Genomic DNA, 20,839 nt, shown 5'->3' with positions numbered 1-20,839 from the left:
CAAGATCAATGATGTTTTCATTCTTCTTCTCAACGAGCCCTTTTATTTCCACATTCGACCTGCGAGAGTACTGCTCACCCTGAACAATTCGCTTCTGCAGCTCTACAATGACTGACTCATTTTCACTGCATTTAGCCTTCAGCCTGTCATTTTCCTTCCTTAAGCTTTCTCTCTCGGTGCGCCCTTCCATTAACTGTTTCTTCATTGTCTCAAATTGCTTTTCCGTGGATTCAAGTCCTTCTTTCATTTGTTTCATATCGGAACGTAGTTCGCGCAGGTCAGAGCGCGCATCCCGTTCCTTCTGTGACATCACCAAGTGTAGAAAGTGCAAAATGTGCAAAAAGAAATACAATAAGCAAAATGACACAGCAAGTTGGCAGCGGTGACAAATCATAAAAAAAAATAATAAAACGCGTCTGTAACAGACAGAGAAACAGCACCAACCTGTGGTAGAACAACCACTATGATTAGTCCTGCGCCTACTGGCTGTCACCGCTGCCAAATGCTACGATGAATGTCGAGCGCTTCCTTTTCTATTCTTGCTGATGCACTGTGGGTAGCTTCCGGGTTATGTCGATGCGTTGATTTTCGCAAACCCTCGGTGAAGGGCACCTTGCACATAGCGGTTCGTCGCGGCCAGTCTCCGGGGTTAATGGCGCAGTGGGTATACCTGCAGGGCTGCTTCCGATGCTCCGCCGCTTTCAAGCTTCCACTGAAGGACAGCCTCGTGCTAGCAGTTCCTTGCGGTGAGTCCCAGGTTACCTGTAGTAGAACAACCACTCTGAGTAGTCCAGCGCCTACTGGCTGGTGATATGAGTGTATTACAGTGTCAAAATTAACCCGGAGTCTGCCGCTACGGCGTGCCTCATACTCCTGTTGTGGTTTTGGCACGTAAAGCCCCATAAACCAATTCAGGTTTAATACTTTTGCCACAATGCGATGTGCCATGGGAGGCAATGCCTATGGTCAACCGTCTCAGAGGTTATGAAATATGGCGCACAAGAACGCCTCAAGCAAACACTTCTCCCTGTGTGTTCTGTGCACTACACAAACAGCAGTAGTGCACGCAAGGTAACGTTTAATACCAACTTATCAGTCTCGTGTTAGACTAAACATTGCCGTAATTTTAGGTTTATATTGTCTCTCACAACGTTCTTTAAGCGCTCGCGGAAACAAGCGTGGATGAATGTTTGGAAAATGACGAAGCTAGTCGTCAGCGTAAGCTGCTTACCTTGTTAATAAGAAATCGTACACAAGGCCTTTGCTTCTTTTTTGGTTGTTGAGAGAGAGAGAGGTTAAACGTTGGCGAACGGAAACGGCCGAAAGTTCGAAGAACGTCGTTGTTCCTTAACGTAGTAAGGTAAAACTGCAGCGTTGTATGCCAGGTCTTGCATGCTTAACCCAAACGTGACTTACTACATATATCGGCATCTCCCTGCACACTTTGACATGTCAAATAATCACACCGAGGTATATACTTTCTCGTGAAAATGGCGATTTGTGAGGACGACATGAAAAATAAAAATATTCTTTGCAAATTTAAACTGTGGCCTTGCACCTGCTATTAGTTTACCATACTGCTGAAAGCTAGGCGCCGCTATCAAGGCATGCGCTCGCCTTTGACAGTACAGACTGACGGCATATGGTGTGTAGCTATGCGGGAATTTGTTTAGCACCGTCTGTGCAGCTCATTTACGTCTCACGTGAGCTGCTTGAGAAAGTTCTTTACGAATGCAGGTTATTGTGTCAGAAGCTTCAAAAGCAGCTGTTCTGCGTTATAAGAATTTACGCCCTCCAGTGTCGCAACCAGTCCTCGCTTCAACTGATAGGTGCAATGCACAGTGTCTGCGCCTGCGCGCAGCTTCTGGAGACGCCTGCATACCACTGCTATAGGCCCCTTTCTAGTCCCTCTATCGGCTTTGTCATGGTCTTGTGATTCCAATAGTTCAGCTTGATGTGGTACTTTTACGAGCAGGTCCTGGCGTGCAGCTAAGGCAAATGCAGAAGCCATTACTCGCGACATTTCAGCGACGATGGGGCGGTTGCCTTTCTGCATGAATTTTCACGGGTCAAGATGGCGGCCGCGAAAGATTTTTGCAACCCGGTTGGCCACATTTGGCTCTAAAGTTAGGCGGGAAAGCCACACGACTTGAGGATAGAAGCGCTGGGCATTGCCAGCAGTGTTTTAAAGTGAAGCACACCGTGTCGTAGGAGGTGGGGGTGGGTCACTGGGTGTGCACATGTTACAGGAGCGAGTTCCAGAAAAAACGCGATGCTAAAAAGTAGTTTTTCCCGCACCACGTCCAATGTACTCAATGCCCTCTGGAGCTCCCTCGCCAGCCCTACATTAGCTTATTGACAGCTGTAGTTATCCGTGACTCCCCTCAGAAGCATTGCAGGAACTGCAGCTGCAGCGCTACCCTTTCTATAAGGTGCGATTCCAGAGGGGCCGTAGATGGAACTGTAGAGAGAAGTGGCAGTTCCCATACAAGGGAGGCGAGGGGGGAGAGGGTGTAAGGAGAAGGCAAGCATATCCTCGGTTTCAAGGGAAGTGGACAAGCTTAGGTTCGTCCTGTGTTTCTGCTTCGTCCTTGTGTCGTTCTTGCGTTATATATCCCAGTTTATGATTAAACTACCAACACGCGCAAACTGGTTCCCTGCTCAAGGTACGGTTCAATACGTAGCTGCTATTTCTGAAAACTATTTCTGAAAAATAAACACCATGCAAACTTGTCAAGCCGACAAACTACGCAGGGCGTACAGAAGCAGAGCCGCGTTAATGCGCAATGCAACGTCCAAGCACCACTAGCGAAGCGGTCAGCCGTCACATCTACATTTCTGTGGCCGCCGGCGTAGCTTTTCGGCTATGGCATTGCTAGAGGCCGTCGATTTGATCCCAACCGTGGCAGACGGAGGGGGGGGGGGAATAGAAAACGCACGTGCACTTACATTTTGGGACACGTTAACGAACGTCACGGTGTCAAAATTAACCCGCAGTCCCCAATACGGCGTGCCTCATAATCAAATTGGGGTTTTGGCACGTACAGTCCAATAATCCAATGTAAGTTTAATACGCCTGCCACAATGCGATGTGCCATGCGAGGCAATGATTATGCTCAAACCTGTCAGAGGTAATGAAATAGGGCGCACAACAACGTGTCAAGCAGCACCTGACAAACAGCAGTGGTGCACGCAAGGTAGTGTTTAATACCAACTCATCAGTCTCGTGTTAGACTACACATTGAAGAAATTAAGCTTTAGTCATCAACATCGGCGCTAATTAACGTCAATCAAACCATCCAGCACGGAATGCATCGTTTACATCGATTCCCACACTGCGTGGGATATGCATAAAATTTTCGTTCTCTTCATTTCTTTTCTTTATTTTTTAACTATGTGGAGAGTAAAAGTCAATCCGTAATACGAAGTTCTCGAGCCTAGATTTTACGCTTACGTGCCTTAGTACTGTGATAGAACCTATGATAGCCGTCTACCTATGATAATAACCAAGAACCTGCGTAATCGCCCTAGTTGCAGACGCTTAGTCTAGCACGAACTGGAATCTCTTGCCTGCTACCTTGAATGATTCACTATATGGAGGCGACTTGTGCATATGGGCATCTGACTCGAGTGCTCAAGCCGTTCATTAACATCTACAAGCTGGCTTAATGCTAATTAATTATATTTTTATGAGCAGAGGCATACTCATTTCGCATGAGAAATCTGCTGTATTTCCTTCTACAAGGAAATGCCTCAATAAGTTGGTGATAGTGCGTTGTAGTCGCAGCTCCCGAAACGCACGCGAACGACTTCTGGCATAAACGTTGGTAGCCGGCGGTTTTCGCGTTACCTCAAATCAACGGTCAAGTCGCGATGAACACCGGCGGCGTCGCATTTACGCTAGTGCTATCCCAACCAGGATTCAATGCCCCGGGTGCATATTGAGCAATGTTGTGCGGAAGGAAGCGTTCGATTTCATTTTGTGTCGCCGAGAGTCCGATGTTAACAGCGGCCACTGCAGCGCCGACGTCCCCGCACTTGAGTTGCAGAACGCATGCGTCAGCAACGCCGTCAACCATTGCACACCTGGCTTCGCAATCCGGTGGTCAGGACAACATTCTCGGCCCAATGGACGGACGGGCGGTCATTTCGTTTTCGTAAGTGGCCACTCCGGCGCACTTGACAGACTGAAGCTTCCAGTAGAACACTCGTTCGAAGTCGGTTGCGGATCAGCACTGCAAGTCTCCGACAAGGCGATGATGTCTGTTTTCGGCATTGCGCAATTCTCTTCAATGTCTGGGGCATGTAGACTGAACATTGAACGACACGACTGAGACGTGTCCGTTTCTTGCGGCTCGTTGGAGCCTGTCGATCGTCTGATCAAGTGCATAATTTCCGCTTTTTTAGGAGAATCATCTCGTCACGTAGTGTTCGATCCGTGGTACCACAGCGATGCTTAAATGTAAAGTCATTGTCTCAATTTTTAGGTAGAAGCCTTCAACAGCTGGGCACGCGATAGTGCGACGTACAAGAGCGGCAGAGGGTGCCTCTTATCCTAGTCGTACATGGCCTGTGATTTGTGGATGGTCATTGCATTGGCTTGTACGAGGGGAAAGCTGACCCTCTCGGACGTAAAGTTATCGCGCATGTACGAACTTAGGGTCACATTGCGCCTGCCTATGGCAACCCACTGGGGTCGTATTGCAGGCTGGCACACTCTAGCGTGCTTTGCCTTGGCCATTGCGACGACACCCGCAGGTGCACCAAGAAACTCCCGAGTAAGTTGTGGCTAGTCGTTCTCGTTATTTCCTATGTAGCTTAATACAGCCGATATTGCTGTAGACTAACTGGTCTGTGTTGACTGTTGGAACGATTTGCGATACTCTATCTTGGAGCATTAAACGCATCAATCTTGGAGCAGCATATGCGAGTTCTGGCATCACTGATCATTCTGGCATCATTCCTCGTTGTTACAGACGGGAACCCAAAACCGTCGAGTTAGCGTGAGCCTAGCGGTCTAGAGCTTGACCGGCAGACAGAGGCCCAGTCGGTATAAACGGGCTCCCAGTTGATGCCATCTTGCTGCTGACTCCACATTGCAGTGGCTCACGAGTCGCGAGGGTGGTAACGAGTAACAAGAAGATTACATTACGTCGCTACGGTGCGTGGTCAGCTGTATAAGCTTCGTGACGGAGAATGACACCACAAACGCTCTAGCATCTGCTGAAGGCTGGATACCGTTGGAGGAGTCGTCTGTCAGAACATTCGGAATGAAGGTCGCTAAGGTAAAGGAGCAAGCGAACACTCCAGGCTTGCGACCGACGCTCGGTACGGAGTAGTCCGTTAGCAACTCCGGTGTTTCTTAAACCAGATAAGACTACTGTCACTTTAAAATGGTATTGACAGTCCTGTCACCGGCAGGGCGGTTCAATTTTAATAGAAACCAAACAATAATGTTGAGTAACCCTTAAAGGGCCCCTGAAACGGTTCGGACAAATTTTGTAGACGCGTACGGTACAGCTTAAGTAGGACATTCGCACCACAATTAAGATGAAGCGTTACGTATTAATGGAGCTACAAGCGATTAGAAGTTACCCACCTCCCTAGCCATTCTTTTCCTCCTCAACTCGTTCGCCGAGCGAGCGGGGCTAAGCTCCGCCTTCACTGGTTCGACGTCACGATGCGACGTCACATCGTCCACTTCCGGTTGTTTTGGAGCCCGTCCCCACCCGCGCGAGACCTCTCCGCTAGCCGCTAGGCCGTCGACCCCAAGCGGAGCTATCGAAGCAGCGTGCGTTGCGAGCAATCTGTCGTAGCGCCGAACGTGTCTGGTATTCCGGTAACCACCGGCAAGCTGATCATTTCGGCAAATGACTGGAGGCATAAACTCAAGCTGATGAACGAACTTCAGCGTAGACGCACGTGGGCGGCCTGATCGGTCTGCACGGTCCATACACTTGTTGGCGCAGCGCTTAACCAGCCAAACAAAGCGCTAATATTGCTCTAACCAAGTGTAAAACATTTTAAGCATTTATAAAACAACGTGTTGATGATTACACTCCTGCGAAAAATACACACCAGCAGCAAAGAAGAATACACTTCGTTGCTGCTACAGTGTATGGTTGAGCTCTGTGCCACCAGGTGGCTGCACCATGCAGACCATTCACATTTGCCCTTCTGCTCATCTCATGGCTCATCCCGTTACGGCACAGTCAAGCGGCCAGGCCCTGTCCCCTTGCGCTTGCGCTTGCCCTAATACCGGACTCGCGAAACGCTATTGCGTTAGTAATCTTCCGGTGTAAAGTGACGGCCACAAACGCGCAAATCCTGGCGCCGATTGGATAGCAGCAGTCCCATGCGCAGCAGCCAGTTCGCTCGTACGCTGCCTTGCAGAGGGACACGATGTCGCAGCTTGACATACTGCCAGTCGCTACGTTGGCAGTCCACAAGGCAACAAAGTCGAATCATAGTGCTCGCGAAAAGACTGAGACCAACCCTGACCGCGGAGCTCTCGTCAAAATGGAGTACGTTGTACACAAGTAGACGACCATTGCTGTTTGCCGGAAGTGCTAAAGTGTACTGAAAAATTTTTCTTGTGCATTCTCTTTATGCTACTTTCTTTTTATAAAAACAAGTTAACTAGCATTCCAACTATTACGAAGATCATTTGTTTACTATAAAGTTGGAAAAATTATCGATCACGCGCCCTGGTCAGCCAATCGAATAGCTCGCCTCACTGACGTCATATGGGTGATTTCGGTCATATGGGTAGGGGCGGCTTAAAATTCCGCCGAGCAGTGCGCTGCGATCGGCAGCGATGTGCATTTTTAATACCTTATAATAAATTACACGCTTTACGCGGAGCACTTAGATGTGTCAATTAATGATCAGAAGGACACAGTACGTTTGTAGACAATCGTCAAAAGTGTTTCAGGGTCCCTTTAAATGAAGTACCGAAACTTAAACGCGTTCTTACCTCATGTAACGTTACGATGAGCCGGCGACGTGAGATCCTATACCACCACAGTGTAAACACGCAGAACGCGTGCTGGACACGCAATACACGTGCATGGCGCTAACGCAGAAAGCTGATGGCTTGTGATACCTCCCGACGACACAAGGAGATATGACAGTTTTCCCGGACTAAACAGCGTAGATTTCAGCGACAGTGGCAGCATAGCTTTTGACGTCACAAACACAGGGTTCTAGTTAAAGGATATGAGTAGGGAACTCGCAACCAATCTTTAAAATTTATGTCAGCAAACCTCAATGAGGGTCTTGCAGCCATATTGTTTGGCAGCGGTTGATAACGAGAGTGCAAAAGCGAGCATATATTCATATTTGTATTAAGATCAGGGCACGCCGAAAAATCGCCAGTGTTGCCCTTAAAGGTTTCCCAACCGCCACTGGCGCAGCATAGCGAAAGGCCCACGCATGCACAGGCACCGCCGACGACTGCCTCTGCAACGAGGAAGAGAAGGAGGGAATGCGCACAATAAGCGGCTTGCTCGCCGAAGGGAGACAGCACTGGCGAGCCCACGCCAACCCGAGGCCGTAGAGCGCGCCGTGGGGAAGAAGGCGTGAATATGCGCGAAAAGACCGCCGTCTTTTCGCGGTTGCGGCCTTCTAGGCGTTTTATTGCAATAGCAATTATATGGACACTCCAGGCGCATTTCTGAAGTCGCGTGATAAAGTCCAATGGCGATAACTGTCGGCGAGCGCCGTATGCTGTATGCGCGAGAGAAAGCTTCCGAGGGTGAGAATATACTCATCCTCCGCTTAATAGGGCAGATGCCGCTGTCTGGCGGCAACTGCAGACCAATTCCTTTCCTTGTCTACACATGCTCACATATCATCCCACCCTGTACCCTTCCTATTGTCCCCACTGTGGGGCCAAACCCACGGTGTATCACTCCATATGGCAAATGCCCTAACCCTTCGAGTGTTCCTCCTATACCCAACGCTACTCTTTCCTCTTGGGAGTCTGCGCTGCTCAGCACAAGCCAGCAGGAACAGCAATGGCTGATCCAGCCGGCTCGCGAAGTCGCGCATGGCAATGGAGCCCTGGACTGAGGGCCCCACTCATCGAGGAAATTTTCTACTTGCTTTGCGAAATAAATGTTTCTTCTCTCTCTCTTGCGAGGGTGAGCCGGCGAACGCAGTTCAATCCAACACCTCGCGTCCGCCATCGAGGAACGCGAGCCGGAAGCGTGCCCTCTCCTGACGCCCGCGAGGCAAGGCAGCACCTCCTAGACATGTTCTAGTTTCTCTAGGGGCACGGGCGTCAAGAGAGGGAGGGGTGGAGGGGGGGGCGCTAACTTGCCTCGGTGTCCTCCTCGATCGCCGCTTCGGAGAGTGGAGATAACCGCGGCGTCTCCTACGGCGTTGCGCACGCGAATGGCGGGCGCCTTTGACGGACAGCGTAAGGACGTGTTGCTGGCGCTTGTGTGTCATGAAAGCCATCTGCCGTGGCGAAAGTGCGCGCCAGGGCGGGCCTCATCTTCGAGGCGATCTTTGATGTTTGTAGAGTGCGCGTAGTGCTGGTAGCTTGGAATGCGGTGTGCTTTCTGCGTTTTCTTCACGCTGAAGCGATAGGTGCACGAAAATCAAATCGCTTTCTGCTGTCCCGATTCCCGACTCCAGCATTTTTACAGCGGGTTTTTCCGCTCACCGAGCGAGATGTGTTCATGTTTACCTGTGGGCGCGTGGCCCAGTGCTTGTTAATTCAGATAAAACACGTTAGCGGGCGTGTTGGTTTCAGTCCATTATATAATGTGTAAGCGCGACTGAACAACGACGTAGAAAGCAGCCGACGCGCAAAGTGAGCGCTATCTCTCGGTGTGTCCTTCTTTCTTCGTCCTCGTTCAGTCGCGCTTACATATTCTATCATTGTTGCTAATTTCGTTAGTAAGCGAATGTTCAAAGTTCATACGGTTGCTAAAACTACTATCCTTATTTGGTACAGCTATCCTCTACATTGCTACCCCAATCGGTGCTTCGCCTTTCGGACGAAACTGCGACATTCTTTCAACTGTTGTGAGCGGCTCGGCGAACTTCAAACGTCAGGGCACTCGCCGTCGCTTTGGTGCCGTGACACAAATTGTTCATCTGATAGGCCAGTCGTAACACCGTCCAATCTTCGCAGCTTTTCTTGCCTTCTATGTAAATGGCCCATGGTTGGCGATACTCTTTCTCTTCGCGGTCAAAACATGCTATACAACGGAACTAACATCCCTTGAGCCAAACGCGCTGGTTATCTTAATTTGTGAAGCAACTGTTCAGCCGCTAAATATTTTGGGCACCGATTTTTTTCTTTTCTTCTACGCGCAGGTTATAGGTGAGACTATAGAAGGACTGCGTTCTGCGGGCGGCACATCGTTTCTCCAAACAAGCGGCCGGTGAACCATGTATGAATCCTCGCAAGCTGTCGTCACGAAACGTGTACCCGAAAGGGCCAGCACCGACTGGAATGGGTTGAACATTCCGTGCACCATGAAGGATGGTGCGAGCTGCAGCTTAATGAAGCACCGTCGCGAGTTGAACAAGGTCCTCCTAGGTGCTTGCCTAGAGCTTGGGGAAGATGGGCGAGGAAAGAGAGGAGGTGCCGTCCTAGTCGCGCGTGGTGAGGCATGCACTTGCCATTACTCTGCATACGGCCCGGTGCAAGTCTCACGCGAAGCGAGGGCACTGGATCTTGCTGAGCGTCTACTCGCCGAGCATCGCTGCATCACAGCGATAAAATTCAAGGTGATTTGGATGAGTCGCGCCTCGATGCGTTCAGCAATAAAGCGCAATCGCTTTTTGAAAAGCATTACCTTCTGCCCAGCATTTCTATTATCACCTCGCGATGACGCAATCTTTCTCGAAATGCTAAATCCTGTCCCACAGCGTCATAATGTCGCCCTCAACGTCAATGAGTTCGAGGAGGAATGGGATTTCGACGTGCCCGTGTCCGGAAGGTTGCTCTGCTTGGGCATGGATCATCTGAGCGCACTGGACATGTCATATGTTGAAATGACTGATACCCATGCGTGTTGGCTGGTCCGCCTGCTCACTGAAAACAAGAGCATCACTGAGCTGAGTGTCTCAGAATACGTGTTCGGCTACCGCGACGGAGCCTCTAACGCGCTGTTCGCCAGATACCTCGCGAAAGAAGACTGCGCGCTGCGAAAACTGACTCTCCAAACGGAGTTCCTTTACGACGGAGGGTTGCCCCTGAGGGAAATCATCGATGCAGTCTGCAATATGAACACACTGCGGGAACTCAACGCGGACATCGTCACGGCTAGCGAAGTATTGTAAGTATTGCTTATAATTGTATTACGAACCGACGGTACACCAACAGGGCATCTCGCAGCACATATTACGGGACTTTGGCTGCTTCGTCCTGTAATGGCCAACGTGTCATATAAGAAAATTTTAAGCATCATACTTAGTGTCAAATGTAATTTAATGGACACAAGTTAACACAATGCCCATATTATTGTATTACATGCGCTGTAGCGAGCTTTTGAATCGTGGAGAGTTCAGCGAACAAATTATTGAGTATTTGCTAAACAGGTACAGTTTATTTGAAGTAAAGATTTCTTGAATTAAATCGCACGTCATTGCTTGAAATAAAGCGGGACATGTTGTTATACATTTCCTTGATGTCGAAATACGATTGGAAATTACATGATTATTAACGAGTTTTGCGTCACTGCGAGTTTAGTTATCCTTTTGGACTTCCTATTGTCATTTAAGATTGCCATTGGCGTCGTGTATTCAAGCTGCTGTTGTATTCCTCACTCTAGACCACACCAGTCAGTTGTCATTATTAAAATTGAACTTGCCCTTAAAGGGACCCTGAAGCGCTATTTAAGTGATTATTGTTACCTATCATTTTCAAATCACCGCTACTAATTGCGAGGGGAAATGATGAGCAGCACCGGAGAAAAGATCAAACTTGGTTCTGGTTGAATTTTGTGCCGGAACTTCAGCCCCTGATTTCAGTGTGACCTCTTGGATATTAACTTGCTTTTTTTTTCGTTGACGCCGTTTCACTGACGAGATGGTTGCCGACAGCTTGTGGATCTTTTGGAATATAGTGTCGCAGGGTGTCTAACAATCTGACGTTTCCAAATTCCCCGAGTTGTCCAGGTTTTCCCTGAGCACCTTTGCGAAATTCCTTGAATGAGCCTGAACATTGTTTATGTCAAGGCAGGCTGACACGATATTGCTGGATGCTGCCATTTTCTAGTAAGCTTGTTGGAACAAAAACATGACTTAATCCAGTTGGAGTTATGAGTAATATCTATTTTGTTTAAACATAGGGCACAGAGAAAAAAATTGTAAAACCAATCTCAAGTTGAGTCGAACTTTTTCAAATACGAATGAAAAGGAGATGCATACATGAGTAAATATTTTTTAATATGAGCTATGTCTATCAACTGGTTGCAAACTCATCGGTATGAGGCCTCAACGTTGTCCCAACTAAGATTCTCTCTCAGCAACTCGAATGTCACCCTGAACTGTCCTGACATACTCTCAGCCCGTACACAACATCTCAGTGTTGGCTTTCACTCTTTAAAGAGTTTATTATGGTTTGAATGAGGGACTGCATCTCGGCGTCAGCCAACACTTTGTTTTGTGAACTCAAGCCCCTTGAAAGAGGCGCTGGCACGCTTCCTTAGCTCGATTTAGATACCAGTCTGCCCTTCCCGGAACATCAAGAGCGCTTAACCACGATCAAGGAGTGGGTCCAACGCGTCAAACAACCATATGACGCCAACACTAAAGTGTACCAAACCGATACCGACACGCCGGCAATCGACAACCATCTCATACACTTATGGGAAGAATGCAGAGGCCTCACAGAAACATGGTGCAAACAGAAGCTAAGTCGCAAACTTAGACTTAGGATTTCAAACGTCACTAAACAGGCCAGGAATTATGCCCTGAAGGTTCACAGGGACAATTGGCGCACGATCTGCGATTCGCTTAAAAGCACGCTAAGCACCAAAAAGACGTGGAACATACTCCGCAGCATCATCGATCCTTCAAATACCAAAACAAACAAACACAACCCTACAAAAGCTCGTTGGCGAATATCCGGGAACCCAGGATGAACTCATACAGGAACTCCAGCAAACTTACACGGTAATACGGACCGGGCTTTCTAAACCATACCCTCAATATCCGGGACCTCTGAACGAGATATACTTGATGCACCCATCATGTATGCCGAGGTATACGCGGCAGCACAGAGCTTAAAGATAAACACGGCACCGGGTCCCGACGGGATCACCAACGCCATCTTGAGAAACCTAAGTGTTGAAACCCTGCGAGCCTTTACGAAGCAGCTGAACGAAGAAACATGGACAGCGGGCGGAACATTACCCGAGGAGTGGACTACAGCTCACATAGTCGCTATACCCGAACCGGTAAAACCGCGCAGGCTCGATCAACTACGACAGATCTCGCTCATGTCTTGCCTGTGCAAGCTTCTTGAACGAATTGTACTCTCTAATAGAGAACACATGGAAGAACATGGACTACACCCCAATTGGGTGTACGGACTTCGGAAAGGCATGTCAGCACAGGATATCTTCCTCCTCTTCAAAGAAAAGATCCTCAACCCACAACCGGGCAGCAACAACATACTCCTTGCCCTCGACGTGGAATAAGCACTTGATAATACAGCACACGAAACCATCCTAGCTGGCTTCGCCGCCATGGGATGCGGAGAGCGAGTATGCCATTATGCCGTGGCTTTTCTCAGCCACCGCAATGCCCGCATCGGCATAGCAGGCCTACAGTCAGACATATATACTCTACCGCAGAAGGGTACTCCGCAAGGATCAATAATATATCCTTTCCTCTTCAACATAGGACTTAGAAAACTTGCTTTGCAACTGGAAAACATCTCAAAATTCGGATGTGCCTTCTATGCCGACGATATCACCCTGTGGGCAACCAAGGGTTCATACGGCGACAGAGAAAACACATTAATCACAGCCATCAGACACATCGAGTCACACCTAATCACAGCAGGAATGAGGTGTGCCCCACACAAGTCGGAGTACCTTCAAGTCCGCCCCAAGCAAACTAAGGAACATCGAGTACCCATCACCAATGCACCTCGAGATTGCCGGGCAACGTATAAAGCGCGTCCCGACCGCATGCATACTAGGTATGCTCGTACAGCAGAACAACGGCATAAATGCAGCCTCAGATAAATTAAATCACGTTATAAGAAGCATCGCATCACTCATCGCCAGAGTAGCGCGCAGCAAAGATTGTTTCACAGAGGACGAAACCTTAAGACAAGCCCTCGTCATCAGGCGCGTCACGTACGCACTACCGTATCAAGTCAATCGCAAAAGCGAGACAGAGCGCATGGACACTCTTGTAAGAACAGCGTTCAAAACGGCCTTACAGCTACTGTCAAGCCCAAGCCCAAAGAAATTACTAGCGCTAGGCGTATACAGCACCTTTGAGGAGCTAGCAAGTGTCACGCTCATAGCGCAGAGGGAGTGCCTCAACAAGACTCAACAGGGAAGACACCTTCTTCAACGGCTAGGGTACCCGCTGACACCTCAGTGCTGCAAAGAAGAAACACAACTCTTGCCTAACCACATTAGCGAGAACATTGTAGTAGACCCTATCCCCAAGAACATGCACCCCACCCACAATCAAGAGAGAAGAGCAGCGCGTGCCCGCATGTTGCACAAACGCTGTTTCAGAGACACAGATACGTACTACACTGACGCTAGCCCGTATTCCTCGTCGCCACGTTGCGGGCCCAAATACACACTCGCCGTTGTCAATCAGCGGAACCTGGTAGCCTCCGCCTCCATCCGCGCCACATGCAGCGCAGCAGCAGAAGCAGCAGCGATCGCTCTCGCACTTCGCGACGCCGAGAGCAAGGGAAGGTCCACCCGCCTCTTTACGGACTCACAAGCAGCGTGCCATTTATACATGAATGGAACACTTCCTATACAAGCCATTCGAATCTTGGGTCGCTCACTAGATTGAACACACGGTATCGTCTGGTGCCCTGGGCACGAAGGCTTGCGGGGCAACGAAGAGGCGGACTGCGCAGCTCGGGGTTTCACTAGCCGAGCGTTAGACCACACCGTTCTTCAGCCCCTGACAGACCGACGAGCGACCCACGAGTTATTAACGACAAGTCCACAAATACTACAGGACCAACGTCTCGGAAGAACACAATACGCTCCCCCACACAAAGCTCTCAATAAACTCCAGGCAAGGGACTGGAGCCGCCTGCAAAATAAAACATACGCACACTTGTCTCGTCACGCAATCTCCCCAAACAGTTATACGTCCCGGACATGCCCCTGGTGTTGCAACCACACAGCGACACTCGCGCACATAACACGAGTTCACCGACAGTCCGGGCGACGCAATTTCGCCACGAGTCACAACACACAAACTCATTACGTGGTCTTGGGAGGCGAGACTCTCCCAACTGGACCTGGGAAGCCAACTGGCGACCCTTGACCAGGCTTGGCGACCCGTGATCGCCAGTGGAGCCCTGTCAGAGGGAAACACCCTGGAATAAGCCGCGCAATGGTTTCTGCAATAATAAAGTTCCTCCTTCTCCTCCCGTTAATTCCTCAGTGCGTTGGCCCTTTCTGTTCTCATCCTCCTTCTGCCACGCGTTCAACCCATGGATCCTTTGAAGCACCCTCTTGGTCAGTTGTAGTGAGCGTGTGATTTTTCGGACTTCTAGGGGGCGCGCAAAAACATCCGAAAAATCGTGCAGTCCTAAAAAAATGAATGCATGTCTGTAACTGCCCGTAAGCGCTAAAATTGCCGCAGGCACGTCAGAAAAATCTCTTAAGGCCTGCCAGTACACTTATTAGGCATATCTGTGCTCATACTGTGAAAGGAGACGGGGTTGCATGCGGGTATAAATAAGGAATACATACTCTGCCCCGTGACAATTGCCCCTTCCCACGCTTGCTATCCTTCACCGCGTAATATTGCTTTACCAAGGCAAAGCTAACTTTCGGTGACGACTAACATTACGTAACGCGCTGTGATCTGCGAGCTTCGAAGCCAATCGCGAGGATTACAAATGCGGAGTCAGCGCCTTTGCTGACAGAGGCGAATTCATTCAATGAAAAACTGAGCACCGCGCGGCAAGAAGCTTAATAGAGAAGGTACAAGCAGCTAGTCCTGACGTTGCCGCGGTGGCGGCTACGGCGGCCATGGGATCTGCGTGGGAGAGTGCAGGTTCGAGGTGGCTCGATAATCAAAATGGCGGCGATGGCGGCTTCGACCAATGCCATTTCAGACCTGCAGTAAGGGCAATATACATTGACAATGTGGAGTACATGGTGGTGCCGCGAAGCCGTGCGAATTATCGGGCATGTTCAAATAATTGGGCGTCCGGAAAATCGGTCCTTAACCAATACCTCGTGCCAATGACACATCGTCAATGGCAATTCGCTACAATTCATCTGTTACTGGAGCCAGCATTACCACTACTTTCTTTCCCTTTCTATAAATTTACAGCTAATTTGCCCTGATAAGAGCGAAAATTCCCTGACTTTTCCCTGAGTATTTCCAGACTATTCAATTTCCTTGAGAATTCCCGGGTTTGCCGGTTCGTAGACACCCCGAATGTGGTCCTTATTTGTTGAAACATAAATTATCTTCTATACATTCAGATACTTCGATTTCAGTTTCTTGCACTGAATGTATTGGAGCTCGAAACAGCTTTTTACTTGAGGCATAATTTTTCAACAAATATTTTTTTTCTCCACATCTGCTTCCAGCATCAGTACGGTCACCCTCTTTGCCGAAGTCATCACACGCAGTGCCACAATACGGCGGCTGAAGCTACCTTCGACGTTATGCGAATGTAGTGCGTCATCGGAGAATCCAAATCTCCAATTTCCGGATCCCCAAGCCGCGAGGTGCATGGAGTCCTTGTGCCAAGCCCTGCAGAAACAGAACTCGACGCTCAGCTGGCTCTGCATCGGCATGCAGAATTTTGGAGAAGGAGAGTGCCACGCCTTCTTCCGTGCAGTTGCGGACAACAAGGCACTGAACACGGTGGTCGTCGACACCTTGCCCTGCATCGACAGACTCGACAGAGTCTCCAGAACTATACGAGAGCAAGGACTCGATGACCGCGTTGTTGTCAAGGGACAAAGGGCGCACGGCAACGCAAGGCAGCTGCAGCAATGCCCGCAAATCTGCAATGCAACAATCAATGCGGTGATCCGAATTGGAAACCTCCCGCGCTCAATAATCCCATCTTTACACGTTGTCAGTGGTTGCCATCACATAACTTCGCTGTGTGTTAAATGCAGTAGCTGCGAACGCAATGAGTATTCCGCCTTGACAGCATATATAAGGGGCGCTACCGCGCTCACTGAGGTATACATAGAAGTGGCTGCCTCGAAGGTCCTTTGGGCCAGCCCGGAGCGTCGGCATGTGGAGGGAGAACTGGTGTCAGCTCTCGCTTCTAACACCAAGCTAGTCAGGGTCAACCTCAAGGGATTGCAGCTGTCGTACGACGACTTGAACGTACTCGCGCGAGGCGCTAGCAGCAGCCTCAGCCTCACCGAATTCACCGTGAGTCCTCATTGCATCATTTACAACGGGTATGATGTCTTCAGGCGCGACTGTTCTGCACACGTGACGGAAGCGTTCCTCGAAGAAGCCAACCGCAAGGAAGGCGCACTGGCGGACATCCTGGTATGACTCTGTTCTATTTCTTTTTTTGTCTGTTCGTGATTACAAGGAAAGCGATAACCTACTAAATAATGCGCACACAACGGACTCTCCACATTGAAAATTCTGCCAAAGTTGCTAGGCAAAACTCTTGATTTTCATTAAAATATTCCCTCATAAACGCCAGCATTCTCCACGATGTGCGCATATTTACAAAAACTGAAAACATTGTTTTGAGGACAGTGAGTACCTACAAATTTTTAAAGCTAATTATACTGCCATAAAAGTAGGCTACAAATAGGCGCAGACTAATGTACCTATTATCCATGATTCACTTGTTAGTTGAATGATGAAATCACCAGAGTTCCATGTCGGAGACTCCGTGGGGCTTACGGAATTTTTGTTGGTGCCGATTAATCGAACAGTAAGCGTCGCTTGGTCGTTGTTGCATAGACGGCAGCGCACTTCTTTGCCTGCACATTTTAAGCTAATGAATTGCATCGTTAAGTCTCCCACATGTAAAATATTCGCTCCCACACTTCATGAAATTCAACTTGCTTTTCGTATTACATTCACGTAAAGACGTTTTTACGCAGTATGCGAACCGCGCATGGCCGCACCGCGAGACAACGTTACTGCGAAACCGGTGAAGTACTCGAAACTGGTTGCGGCAGAACTATTATTTTTTCTTTCGACGTCCCTAGCCACCTTGTAATCCCCATCTTCACAATTTACCTGAACGCCAAAAAAAAGAAATTTACAACGGATCTCCCAGCCAATCAAATGTGACGGATCTCCCAGCCAATCAAATGATTAAATGAGCCAATCAAATGAGCCAAACGGATCTCCCAGCCAATCAAATGTGAACTCCGTGCCACTGGAGCAATGTATATTGCAATGTCAAACGTGCTAACCACCAGGTATTCGTGGAACACCGAGGCTGAGTAATTAGTGCAAGGCTTCACGCTGATCCTCAAAGACGTGAAAAAGGGTTATGCATTTCGTAGGCGAGAAGGAGCAGCATTGCAGTGCTCGAGGATTACATTACGTGGGCACTAGAAAACAATGTGTTCTCGACAAGATGGCAGTGGTGTCCTACTCGCGATTTTCCTCGTTGTCATGCTCATGAAAAGGGCGTCGGCGGCAGAAGAGGCCCTACGTGACAATGATGATGATTAATCTCATACAAGGTGCGTAACCACGATAAAATATCCGCCGAAATTTAAAGTTATTGGTGGAAAACAACCTGAACAGCTTCGCCAACGTCGATGTTCAACAGCGACGTCTAAACGGCAAACGTCGCGCGCATATCTCGAAGGGCCGCACTCCGTTATTTCGCTCATCGCACGCGTTGTAATGGAAGACGCTGGCTCCACACTCTGCTTGAAAGTCTCAGGCGGGAACTTCGTACCGAGTCACCGAGCCTTAAAACCATGAAGCGTTTTAACAGCGCAACGATTCATTCACCGGCGTCCTGTATGATGATACAAGAGCCAATATAATGAACGATGGAAGGAGATTTAAAATTGCTAAGACATTTCAAAAGCCATGCTGGAGTGACTAGACATTTCAGTAAGACATTCTGCAAACGAACGAAGGTAATACGAACTGTCCCTTTTACACACATAAAAAAAAACGATTCACCAAGTTTACCTGAAATATATTTAATTACTAAGACGTTGAATGGTCGCGAACAAAAGAAACGGTTACCATTTGCCTTTGGAATATTAACGCGAATACAATCGACAAAGCCGTACATCCACAACGTCAGCATTACGCAGGCGTTGCTCGCGTAATATATATATATATATATATATATATATATATATATATATTGCACACACACACACACCAGGCAAGGGCAGTAACCATTCCTTGGGGACACGATTCATGACAAGCGTGGTCCACTTTGCGGTGCATGCTTCAACATCCGTAGGGGTTGACCGGGCTTGCCTCGAATAAATGCTGAATTACACTACCAAGCTGTCGTGTCAGCAGATGCCGAATCCCGCGGCCCATTGCATTTGCAACAAGGCATGTGTTACGCACAACGGCCATCACGATGTGACAGCATGCTCGTCAATCACGTCGGACGCTTGCGTCGACAGCACACTTGCCAAAATGTGTTGAACGAATATATTACGTACTTTTATGGAGTGAAGAAATTGGGAAATTTGGAAGATACAGTTTGAATCAGCTCGCACGGAGGTGATTGGATGTCGCTGTGAGAGGCCTTCGTGCTGCAGATGACAGAAAAATGGACCGATGATGATGATGACGATGATGAAGGTGATCTTTCTGCACACACAGTAGCGTCCGCCTATAATGTTTGTTTGCTCTATGTAAAATCCTGTGGTTGCACTGGATCGCGATTAACTTCAAAATGCTCATAATCACGTTGCGTAGACTTCATATCGGCAATCTAAGAGATTAATTCTGCGACGAAGCAAGCAATGCTACGATCAAGACGGCGCGTCATGTTTTAATAGTGTAAGCACGGCCACCTTCAATTTCCTTATCGATTGGCACGCGCTATCCATTTCAGTGCCGTTTTTGCGTACACTATAGAAGTGCGGGGAAGGGTTTAGTTCCGCAGGCTTACATTTCCTTGACTTTCCCAACCATGCCTCATCTCTGTACACGCAGGAAGTGGCCAGGAAGAATGCATCCGCCATCTTGGACGCTGCAGACTTCGTGCTGAGCGAACAAATTGGCGTCGAGGGTGCGCGCGCCCTCGAGCTGATGCGTGACCACCCGCGTCTCCTCGAAAGGGTGATGGAAGGTGCTGACGTCACTAAGGCCGAAGCCAAGAAGAGGATCCGCAGCGCCCTGCTCCGCGTCCGCAGGAGCAGCATTGACGAATTTATGACAATGACTGGCATCGTCAAGGAGGCGGTGCAGTGCCTCAGTCATCCCGGTGCCAGGAGGCTTCAGCTCACCGACATTGGCCACGACTGCTGGCTCCACATTCGAAGTTTCCTGAAGATAGCGGACGTCGTGTCACGCTGAGCCAGTTTAGGTCAGTGAAAACAATCTACCGGCTTTTTTTTTTCGTCGTTTTTGTAGCGTCGGGGTTTGAAGGAATAGCTCGTTTAACACAGCATGACGGACTTGAATGTGACTTATTTATTCCTGGTACGATCGTCATTAGCCTTCTGATGACTCAATCGCGAAGCTCGGATTCATTTTTTTATGTGCCACATAATTTCTTTGATAGTATAAAACGCACAACCTCAGAAGGCGCATATATCGTAAATATTCAATATCTTCTTGGATAGCATCTCAGTTACAAGGGGGATAAAAAAAATTACCGTCTTATTTATACCTTTACTTTTTTTCCATACATAACAATAAATTTCTAGCGACATCACTGATAACCCGATTGTTCGTCAGTGATGGTTGTTGGGCTTTCTTATTCATTCATAGCTCTAAAGGCGAGAGAGTTTTTGAAAGGTGAACATGCTCTCCCGGTTATGCCGGCCTTGTTAGCTCGGTTAGTGAGAATAAAATATTATCACGAGGAATAGAATGAAGGGGAAATTTTTAGGATAAACAAGCTTGACACTTGAAATTCCGCGTAGCATTTGCCAATTGTTTTTGGTATAGATATATATAAAGGAAAATTGACATGCCATTTCATCCAGCGATCTGTTGCATTAAACGAATGTCTTCGGCATGTACTATATAAAAACATACCAATAGAGCTAAACGAACCTAGAACTTGTTTCGTACTAGCTGGTGTACAGACTACATTTGGTTTCATTTATCAGGAGATCTGTGTATCGCGATGTCATAATGCGGGAAGTGGGCACAAGGCATGCAAACACCGATCTATCGGTGCTCTGCTGTGATACCAAACAAGGACACGCAGTGAGTAACCATGTAGGAAATCAGTAAGCATTTTACATGACGTAATTTATTTTCCATTAATAGACCTGCTAATGGCCCTCTCCTTTTCTTAACGCCTTTATTTCCAAGGCCCGCAAGCTACCACAAGTTAGAGGAATAAAATGGCAGTGAAAAGGCCAGTTGGTGGTCGTTAATACTTTCTTCTTGCTCTATGTGTATAGTACAAAAAACCGAGACAACTCGCTTTATCATGCACAAACTTCAACTACTGTCAATACTGTAATGACACAGAGACGCAAAC

General features: G+C 48.4%; 1 protein-coding gene across 3 annotated transcripts in view; it reads left to right on the top strand.

The window, feature by feature from the left end:
* Window positions 1-432: 432 nt before the first annotated feature.
* Window positions 433-20,839, top strand: part of LOC139052842 (uncharacterized) — a 136,101-nt gene continuing 115,694 nt past the window's right edge. Inside the window, exons 1-4 of one of the 3 annotated variants that reach the window (XM_070529987.1) lie at window positions 436-746; window positions 9,331-10,298; window positions 15,786-16,713; window positions 19,336-19,708. In XM_070529987.1, coding sequence (XP_070386088.1) covers window positions 9,406-10,298; window positions 15,786-16,713; window positions 19,336-19,698 — 2,184 coding nt within the window. In that variant the 5' untranslated portion in view covers window positions 436-746; window positions 9,331-9,405 and the 3' untranslated portion in view covers window positions 19,699-19,708. Of the gene's footprint in view, window positions 747-9,330; window positions 10,299-15,785; window positions 16,714-19,335; window positions 19,709-20,839 lie in introns of all 3 variants that reach the window. The other 2 variants (XM_070529989.1, XM_070529988.1) reach the window with 2 other exon arrangements.

Source organism: Dermacentor albipictus, unplaced genomic scaffold (assembly GCF_038994185.2).
Source record: "Dermacentor albipictus isolate Rhodes 1998 colony unplaced genomic scaffold, USDA_Dalb.pri_finalv2 scaffold_39, whole genome shotgun sequence".
Taxonomy (NCBI): domain Eukaryota; kingdom Metazoa; phylum Arthropoda; class Arachnida; order Ixodida; family Ixodidae; genus Dermacentor; species Dermacentor albipictus.
Note: the sequence above shows the minus strand (reverse complement) of the source record. Positions and strands in the feature narration are given on the sequence as shown.